Source organism: Petaurus breviceps, unplaced genomic scaffold (assembly GCF_028583685.1).
Source record: "Petaurus breviceps papuanus isolate PSGF00001 unplaced genomic scaffold, PetGlider_PUasm1.0 90444, whole genome shotgun sequence".
Taxonomy (NCBI): Eukaryota; Metazoa; Chordata; class Mammalia; order Diprotodontia; family Petauridae; genus Petaurus; species Petaurus breviceps.
Window position 1 is genome coordinate 2,963,051 of NW_027187256.1, and position 9,938 is coordinate 2,972,988.

Genomic DNA, 9,938 nt, shown 5'->3' on the forward strand with positions numbered 1-9,938 from the left:
CACATTCTCCTGGAAGCTGTCAGGGCAACTCTGCCCAGCCTGTACAAAAGCTGCATGCACATTCCTTCTGCTAGTTTTTTGCTTCCTTTTAGCTACATGAACAGTAGCTTGCTCCTGGACCACATGAGTCCCTCCAGTTTGCTCTTCTGAATGCTGTGACACAGAAGAATCCTCAGGCAAACCAGCTGACTCCCTAGCCATTCTAGCTCTTTCCTTCAGCAGCTTATCCCTACTTTTACACATAAGGTGATAACTTGTTAGCAGCACCCAGCCTCTCCTGCACACTCCTGCCAGTTCTTTGCCTGGTTCTATAGGTATTGCTTTCAAACATCTTTCCAAATCTCCAGGTTCTCCCTCTTTTAGCCTTGGTTCCCAGTTTTCACAGGGCCCTGTGCTTTTAGCCCATTCTCTGGCTAAAGAGGAATAAGGCAAATCCTCCCAACCTGGAATAGCCATTTCTCCCTCTAAAGCCCCACTGCTTCCAAATAGAGGCCTGACATTTTGTGATCCCATCCTGGTCGCCAAATGTATCAGCAATGCCATATTCACAATGCCTATGGAGATTACAAATATGCTGATATAATTATCCATTACAAAATACGTCATGCTTGCCATATGGGGAAATAAACTAGAAAATTTATTAAGATACCAAAAGACTGAGTCCCAAAACCAGAAAGTGAAAGCCATCAGAGTAGTTATGACATTGGCACAGGTAGATAAAGTAGAAAGCACCCACATTTTCAAGCCTTTAAAACAGAACAGGCTACCTCAGGCAAAGGTCCTCCTCTCCCCACTCACAGCAACCACCCAGCGTCCTGGAAGCGCGCTCCCAGCAGCTCCGGCCCCTGGCAGTCCTCAGCAGGAGTCCTTAGCAGAAAGTCCTTAGCAGTTCTAACTCAAAAAGGGCTTCGCGCTGCCGCTGCCTCTGCCGCCATCGCAACCACCACCAGCCACCGCAGGACCGCTAGCTCAGCTTTCGCTTTCCCTGGCTTTCGCTTTCGCTTGCTCTGTCCCTTCCTGCTACATCAGCACGTCCTTGGCTTTCGCTTTCTCTGGCTTTCGCTTTCTCTTGCTCCGCCCCTTCCTGCTATGTCAGCATGTCCATGGGGCATGGAAGATCTTTAAATCCCATAACCCTTACAGCTTGGTACAGGCCATGCTATCCAGCATGCAGTGCTGCAGGCCCATTGCCTTGAGTAAAGATCCAAGAGATAAAGATGGTCGTCCTCCCCACACCATCCACCTACACCCACTGCAACAGGTGACCAGAGTCTCTTTTTATACAAGCCTGTAGAGTTGTACCGATTACATAGGTTCAGCCCAGGACTCCAGCTCTTTCAAATCATCCTTGTCTTCTTCCTTCTTCTTGGCTGGTTTTTATGTTAGTGCTATAGAGGGCACATTTGGTAGTGGATCTGCTTCTAGACCATTGATTTCCAGCAAATTTTTGTCTAGTTCTTCCTGTTAGAGTTCCTCTAGCTCTGCCATGAGCTCATCCTCATCAAACTCTTCCCCAAATCTTACAAGTTTGGAAATAGCTGTGGATATCTCCTCTTCAAGTTCCTGCTGGCCATCAATGTCCTGCATTAGCTCATCTACTTTATTGATATCCATGTTGTCACAGGTGACCTTCATGGCTTTTGCAGCATAACCCATTTTCTTGAGTACTTCAGTATTAGTGTTGGCATTATCAAGGGCTTCCATTTGAAATACAATTGTCAACAACGTACCATCAATCTGGGCAAGCTGTTTCTCATACCTCTTCTTGCACTTGAGTGCTGGAAGGGTGGCTCACTTATTCTTGGTATCATGCTTCTTGGCCACTGTCAGCTCCTGCTTTTCCAAGAACTCCTTGCTCAGCACCTCCTCCATGTCCCGCAGCCACTAGAATGCCTCCTGTAGGGTCGGGTCGCCCTTGCCCCCAGACTTACCCCTGCTGGCCCCGACCACTTTCCTGAACACTGACATGGTGCCACCAGCTCCCTGGTACCCAGTCCCCTTTGCCACCACTGGAAACCCCATTTTAAGGTGCAGTCTTATCTCCCTGGCTTAGGCCACACTAATGCCACCTCCCTCAGCAGGGCCTGTACCATGGTAATAAATCTTGGTTTAACCTGCTTGAATCTGGATTGCTGTCTTGGGTGGAGGTTCTGGGGTGTGTGACCAGGTGCCAGAGCCTGTGGAGTCTTCTGAGAGGGCACCCAAATAATAGCTCCAGCAGCTGAGAAAACCCCAGCAATTTGGGACAAAGCTCTCCTCTCTGGAAGCAGAGGTCTACTGTGGCAAAAAGCTCAAAACTCAAGCAATTGAGTGGCAACATGAGCAAGAAAAGGAAGCAAAGCAAGCACAGCAATCCAACTTTAGATTCCTTTTTTGGGGACAAAAAGGATCAAAGCATGAAATAGGAGGAAGAAAACGAAGTGAGAACTCATGCACCAAAATCTTCCAAGAAAAATATGAACTGTATACAGGCCATAGAGGAGCTTAAGAAGGATTTTGAAAACCAAATAAGAGAAGTGGAAGAAAAATTGGGAAGAGAAATAAGAATGATGCAAGAAAACCATGAAAAGAGAGTCAGTAACCTGACTGAACAAAATAGCACCTTAAAAATAGACTAACTGAAATGGGAAAAGAGGCTCAAAAAGCCAATGGGGATAAGAATGCCTTAAAAAGCCAAATTTGTCAGATGGAAAAATAATCTGAAAATCTCACTGAAGACAATCATTCCTTCAGAATTAGATTGGAGAAAATGGAAGCTAGTGACTTTATGAGAAATCAAGATTTTATTAAACAAATCCAAACAAATGAAAAAGTAGAATGCAATGTGAAATATCTCATGGGGAAAACCACTGACCTGAAAAATAGATTCAGGAGAGATAATTTAACAATTATTGGACTACCTGAAAGCCATGATCAAAAAAAGAACCTAGTAATCTTCCTTCAAGAAATTCTTAAGGAAAATTCCCCTGATGTTTTTGAACCAGAGGGCAAAATAGAGGTTGAAAGAATCCACCAAATGACCTCTTGAAAAAGATCCCCAAAAGAAAACTCCTAGGAATATTATAGCCAGGTTCCAGAATTCCCAGATCAAGGAGAAAATATTACAAGCAGCCAAGAAGAAACAATTTGAATATTGTGAAAACACAATCAGGACAATACAGGAGCTGGAAGCTTCTACATTGAAGGATCAAAAGGCTTGGAATATGATGTTCTTGAGGTCAAAGGAGCTAGGATTAAAACCAAGAATCACCTACCCAGCAAACTGAGCATCATGTTTCAGGGTAAAATATGGTCATTCAATGAAATAGAGGACTTTCAATCATTCTTGATGGAAAAAACAGAGTTGAATAGAAAATTTGACATTCAGATACAAGAAGCAGGAGACGCATGAGAAGGTAAACAAGGAAAAGAAATCATAAGGAATTTATTAAAGGTGAAGTATTTATATTCCTATATGGAAAAAATGATAATTGTAACAGGAAACTTTTCTCAGTATGAGGATAGGTGAAGGGAATATAAATGAATATATATGTATATATACACACACACACACACATATATATATAGGAGGGTATATGGGTGTATGAATACATATATGTGTGTGTGTGTGTATATATACATATATATATATATGTACAGGTATACACAGACAGAGTGCACAGGATCAATTGAATAAGAAGGGATGATACTTAAAAGGTGAAATTGAGAGGTGAGAGAGGAATATAATAAGAGGTGATGGGGAGAGACGAATGGAGTAAATCATCTCATATAGAAGAGGCAAGGGAAAACTGTTACAATGGAGGGGAAGAACAGGAAGACAAAAGGGAATGGGTCAACTTTACTCTCATTGAATTTGGCTTAGGGAGGGAATGTCATACACATTAAATATAGTATCTTACCCTACAGGAGAGTAGAGGGGAAGGGGATGAGACGGGGGATGAGGGAAGGGAGGGCAGGCTGGGGGAGGAGGGAAGTTGGAAGCACCCACTTTTGAAAAGGAATAGGATCAAAGTAGAGAATAGAACAAGTGGGGGATTGGATAGGATGGAGGGAAATATAGTCATCCTTTCACAATATATCCACTATGGAAATGTTTTGCATAGCTACACATGTACAATCTATATTGAATTGCTTATCTTCCTAGTAAGTGTAGTCGACAAGGGAGGAAGGGAAAGGGAAGGGAAAGAATCTGGAATTCAAAGTTTTAAAATCAAATGTTTAAAAATATATTATTATTATTATTATTTATTTATTTATTTATTTTACACACAACTCTGAAATAAGATACATAGGCACTGGGGTATGGATATCCATATTGTTCTACCAGAAAGTTGGAGGGGATATGGGGGAGGATATAGGAGAGAGCAGATTGGGGGAGGGGGTATAGAGTGGGATTGCTATTTAGAGGTGGTGGGTAGGGTAAAGACAGGGACAAAATTTGTAATTTAATATCTTGTGGAATATGAATGTATAAGTACAGCCTATATCAGATTGCATGCTGTCTTGAGGAGGGGGGTAGATAGGGAGTGGGAGAAAATTTAAAACTCAACATCTTTGGAAGAGAATGTTGAAAACTAAAAATAAATTAATTATATTTTAAAAAATAAAAAATAATAATGTAAGGTATTGGTAAGAGGTTGGCATGCCACCTTTCAGGCCTCCAGTCAGAGGGGAGAGGAGGTTAAGAAAGCTGGTGTCAGTAGAGCCTTGAGTTAGCAGAATAGTGATGAGATTAGAGGTGATGAGCTTAACCTTGAGAGGGTTATCTTGTTCAGTGGAGTTAAGACCAGAAAGAGAAACAAAACAGAGTGGAGTCTCTCACTGACCATCTCTCTTCCCCCACCATATCTCTTCTCCCATAGAAAACATTCACTTATAGAGACCTCTTCTACCTCCAAAATAAGCCCTCCTTCCTCTCTCCTCCCCCTTGAATTATCCCCCTTTCTCCTCATCCACTCCCTTGTAAGGCTCTTTGTTTTGTTAAACCACAAAGTTCACTTTCCCTTCATTATTAACCCTTAATTTGAACCTGGCACATCACTCACTCTTTTCTGTCCTCCTGCTCACTTCCCCCCAACCCTTTCAGGGACCCTCATGTATCATAAAGTAGACCAGCAAAAGAAATATTCATCTTTAGGAAAGATATCTCCAGCTTCCTTCCATAATGTACCCAGTTCACCTCTTCACTGTTCTCTCTACCGGGGTTCTCTTCTTAGATACATCAGTCAGGATTGGGGAACCTTCAGCCTCAAGGCTACATGTGACTGGCTAAGTCCCCAAGTGTGGCCCTGTAATGTTAATGGTGTTTAAGATCACCCCTGCCCATTAAAAGACCTTATGTGGAATCCATTAAGAGAAGCTTGCTCAGAGGAGGCTTGCTTATAGGAAGGCATTCACACCTTTTGCTAATTTCTTTTTTTTTTTTTCAAATTTGAGCACCTCATTTGTTTTATTTGATAACATTGGATTTTTATGCCACAAGGACACAGGCTCCACCAACAACCTTGATTTTTTTCCTCTGCTGAAGAACATTGCTTTCTTGATGACTGGCTGCTTCTGGAATTTCCCTTTTCCTAGGACTTTGTAGTAGCCCAACCTCACAACATCAATGATAGGGGCAAGGCCCTCCTTGTTTTTGGCAGCATTAATCCTGGTCTGCTCACTGACCAATGTCCACAGCTTATAAAGGTTGACAGTTGGGCAGTAGCTTTGGTTCTTCTTCAAGTGGTAATGCCTCATACCCACTTTACCAAAATAACCTGGATGATATTTGTCAAAGTTGATCCAGTGATGGTGCAGCCCTCCTGCACTGCCGCGGCCTCTGGAGTGCTTCCGGTGCTTGCCGATGGTCCCATGGCCATGGCTGATGTGCCCTCGGAGCTTCTGCGTCTTCTTTAGTCAGGAAGGCTTGTTGCAGGCCCCCGCAAAAGAGAAAAAGAAGCTGCCGGCAAAAGAGAAAAGGAAGCTTCCTGCTAATTTCTAATTAGGCATGCAGTCAGGGCGGTTGTGATGCCTTCTGACTCTGAGAATTGTATATATACTCTAAGTTGGCATTTTGCTTTGGGGGCTTATTTATGAGAAGGATCTTGTGATTCCCTGGTCAAGAGTCTGAGTGGCCAAATGTTCAAAACTCTCCAACTGCTCAGATGTAAAGGCTCTCTCAATCCAGGGATGTATGTAAAGCATAGAGTAATATAGCTTTGATTTGGGTAGTCAGAGCCCTGTCTATTGGTCTTTATTTCTCTTCTTGTATTTTCTCTAAAGTTCAGGGTGCTGACTTTTCCCCTGAACTAGTGAATATAATTTAAAAAGATTGCTGACCCCCTAAACAGCTAGCTTTCCTAGTCAAGCAGATCTAAGAAACTGTGCTAGCAGCCATCCTGGGTATGCCAGTGTGGTTGCCACTACAGGTTCTTTGACTGAATCCAACCTTCACAGACTAAATGCCCTTAATAAAAGGATTCATTCTTTAATATTTGGACTCGGTCAAAAGGCTTCATCTAGGGACTTAGAAGACCACATGTGGCCCTGAGGCCACAGGTTCCCTGCCCTTGAATGGAAGTCACTCACTGGTCTTTCTCTTATCACAGTTACTGTGGCTGTCCTTACCTGCTGAATTTATTCACTTCTGATTTCTACCATTTGAGGTTTTTCAAAAGATAATTCTCTCCAGTTCTTTCTATCTAAAAAAAAATGTTAAACTCTTTTTTGCTTTTGAATATCCACCATTTTTTTCTACATGGTTAAGCTCATTTTAGCAGGATAGCTCACTCTAGGCATTATCCTGAGCTTTAATGCCCTTCAAAATCAAATTCCCTATTCCTTTTTAATAGTGGGTGTGGGAATAGTTTTAAAACGTCCTTTCCTTTTTAGTTGAAGGTCTTTCTTTTTCCTGATGGTTTTAAGGAATTTGTTTCTCACTTGAAATGTTAACTTTGGCCACTATATGTCCTGGAGTCTTCTGCTGCTGCTTTTGTTGTTTTCTGCCTTCAGAAACCAAGAAGAAGCATGGCAGGAGGGGAAGCAATGATGAGTGAGCTTAAGGAAGGTGAATATCAGTTACTACTTTTTAACCTTCTTTTGGACTCTAAGCATTCTAGACCATGCAGACAGTTAAAGTTGTTTTATCTTAGCTGAATAATTTCCATTTTGGAAAGTTCATAGAGGTCATGAGAATGAAAGAAAATGTCTAATCCGCCAGGCTATTGCTCATATGACCCCAGTAGTGGAGGAAGAAGTTTACTGGAAATGGCAAAAATAATATTTTATATATGATCCTAATGTTAATGCATAGTTAACAGGGTTTTTTGGTTTGTTTGTTGCTTTCTTCTGATTTTTTAAAGGGGAATAATGTGGTCATGTTTCGATTAAAAACAATAGCAATGACAACAACAACATTTTGACAGTTGTAAGGAAGCTAGAATGGAATGGGGGTAGATTTAAGATGAAGGAAGCCAATTAGGAGGTTTTTCAGTTGTACAAGTGGAAAATGATAAGATCCTGAACTTGGATAACTCCAAGAGATTCAAGAGATTTTGTGAAGGAAATAAGAAAGAAACAAGACTGGACAACCAATTAAATATATGTCCTGAGTTAATTAGGAACCATCAATGAAAATGGTGCTTTAAACCAGGGTAAGTGGAGAGTGGTGGTGTTCTTAACAGTGGTGGAAATAAAAGTTCTGTTGATCCTATGATACAAGTATGCAACTGTCTCTGTATGAGAATCAGGTATGCCTCCCACTTAATACTAGACCAATCCTTTCACAGAAGAGTTGTATGAATAACCAGTAAACCTAAGATTAATCTGTTTCATTCTTCCTGGCTAAGGGAGTTCCTTCTGCTGACTCATCATTTTCTGTGATCTATCAGTGCCTAACATCATCCTGTAGAGAATCAAGATACTTATACCATTATTTGTATTTTTAATTGCCATGCTTACTTTTGGTATATGTCAATATTCTTGTGCCTTTTATTAAGGGCAGAAACCACTTCTGATTCTGATTTTTTCTAACTGAGAGAGGTAACAAGGTGGCTCAGGAAATAGAGTGGTAGATTAAGAGTGAGAAGGAACTGAATTCAAATCCTGATTTAGACATCTATAATCTGTTTCCTCATCTGTAAGATGGGTATAATAATCTCATCTACCTCACAGGGTTATTATGATGAAAAAATTGAGATAGTGTATATAAAGTAATTTGTAAATCTCAAAAAATGATATATAAATGCCAACTAGTATTATTATTTTATGTAGTCAGGAATTAAAAGATATGATGGTGGTGGTGGTAGTGGTGGTAATGATGATGATGGTCATCTTATTTACACTCCCCCAAGTAGAGAAACATTATCTTTATCTGTAAATGAAAGATTTCCCAGACTTGACCTCTATTTTTCTCACTTCAATCCAAGTCTTCCCAGAATTTTCTCACGGATTTTCCGTGTCTTCACACAGTATACAATAGGGTTCATTAAAGGAGGAACCATCAGGAAGACATCAGCAATGATGATCATTGTCAAGGGAGACTTATGCTTGGCAAAGCGATGCATAGCAGCCAGGGTGATGATGGGCACATAGAAGATTAGTACAGCACATATGTGGGAGATGCAGGTGTTGAGGGCCTTGAGACGTTCTCCATGGGATGCAATGCCCATTACTGTTTTTAAGATCAAGATGTATGAAATCACAATGAACACCAAGTCAGACATCATACAGAGGGCAACAAAAAAGCCATAGATAAAGTTGATCCTATTGTCAGAGCATGCCAGTTTCATGACATCCTGGTGCAGACAGTAGGAGTGAGAGAGAAGCCTTTCCTTACAGTAGATTAGCCTTTTTAGAATGAAAGGGAGGGGAAGTACTAAGAGGATACTCTTAATAGCAAGCACTAGTCCTATTTGGGTCACTCTAGCACTAGTAAGAATAGAGCTGTATCTTAGGGGATTGCGGATTGCTAAAAAGCGATCAAAAGACATGATTAGCAGCACTGAGGACTCCATATCAGTGAAGCCATGAATAAAGAACTCTTGAGTAAAACAGGCATTGGGGGATATTCCAGGGGAATTGAACAAAAAAACCATTAGCATAGTGGGTAAAGAAGAGAAGGATAGGCCCATGTCAGAGATGGCCAGCATTGATAGGAAATAGTACATGGGCTCATGAAGTGAAGGTTCTGTCTTGATGATGAAGAGGATAGTACAGTTGCCAAGGGCAGCAGTGATGTACATGAAGCATATGGGAATAGATATCCAGATATGAATGTGCTCCAGTCCTGGGATTCCAATGAGAAGGAAAGTAGAGACCATGCCTTCAGAGATATTCAAAGCTGACATGATGGCAAGGATGGTAAGATATGTTCCGAATCTGAAATGATATTCATAGAAATGACTATTGCTCTCATTTCTTTTCAGGATATTTTCATGTCAAAGGGGTTAGTAAAATATTTACTTTTATTAGGAAATGAACACACATATATTAAATAATGAGCTAAGGAAGAGAGACATTTGTTAAGAAACACTTATAGTGATATATATTAAGGAATATATGTTTGCATGTATGTACATGTATATGTATATCTGCCTATATTGGGCAGGTAGGTGGCATAGTGACTAGAGTGCTAGTCTTGAAATCAGGAAGACTCATTTTCCTTGACCCTGGACAAGTAACTTAACCCTATTTACCCCAGTTCCCTCATGGGTAAAATGAGCTGTAGAAGAAAATGGCAAATCACTTCAGTATATTTGCTAAGAAAACCTCATAAAGTTGAAAACAGCTGAAATGACTGAAAAACAAGTTTGTGTGTGTGTGTATCTTAACTGTCCCTGTGATTTTTTAGTATAGGGAATTTCATGGTAAAGAAATTCACTCTTCCAATGACAGTCAGCATCTTCTATGAAACTTACAGTCTTAGAGAGTTGTAGAGAGCATTGTTAGGCCAAGTG

At 40.8% G+C, this 9,938-nt stretch overlaps 1 protein-coding gene and 2 pseudogenes across 1 annotated transcript; all 3 read right to left on the reverse strand.

Annotated features, from left to right (window-relative positions):
• Positions 1-1,305: 1,305 nt before the first annotated feature.
• LOC138177683 (charged multivesicular body protein 4b pseudogene) lies at positions 1,306-1,968 on the reverse strand (annotated as a pseudogene).
• A 3,502-nt stretch (positions 1,969-5,470) lies between these two features.
• On the reverse strand, positions 5,471-6,780 carry LOC138177739 (large ribosomal subunit protein uL15-like; annotated as a pseudogene).
• A 1,613-nt stretch (positions 6,781-8,393) lies between these two features.
• LOC138177684 (olfactory receptor 51A7-like) lies at positions 8,394-9,612 on the reverse strand. Its single transcript, XM_069108894.1, has one exon. The coding sequence runs from the start codon at positions 9,327-9,329 to the stop codon at positions 8,394-8,396; it is 936 nt and encodes a 311-aa protein (XP_068964995.1). The 5' UTR covers positions 9,330-9,612.
• Positions 9,613-9,938: the final 326 nt, after the last annotated feature.

Excerpts from the sequence above, each read along its gene's own strand:
- LOC138177684 (XM_069108894.1), bottom strand. The coding sequence starts at position 9,329 with ATGTCAGCTTTGAATATCTCTGAAGGCATGGTCTCTACTTTCCTTCTC.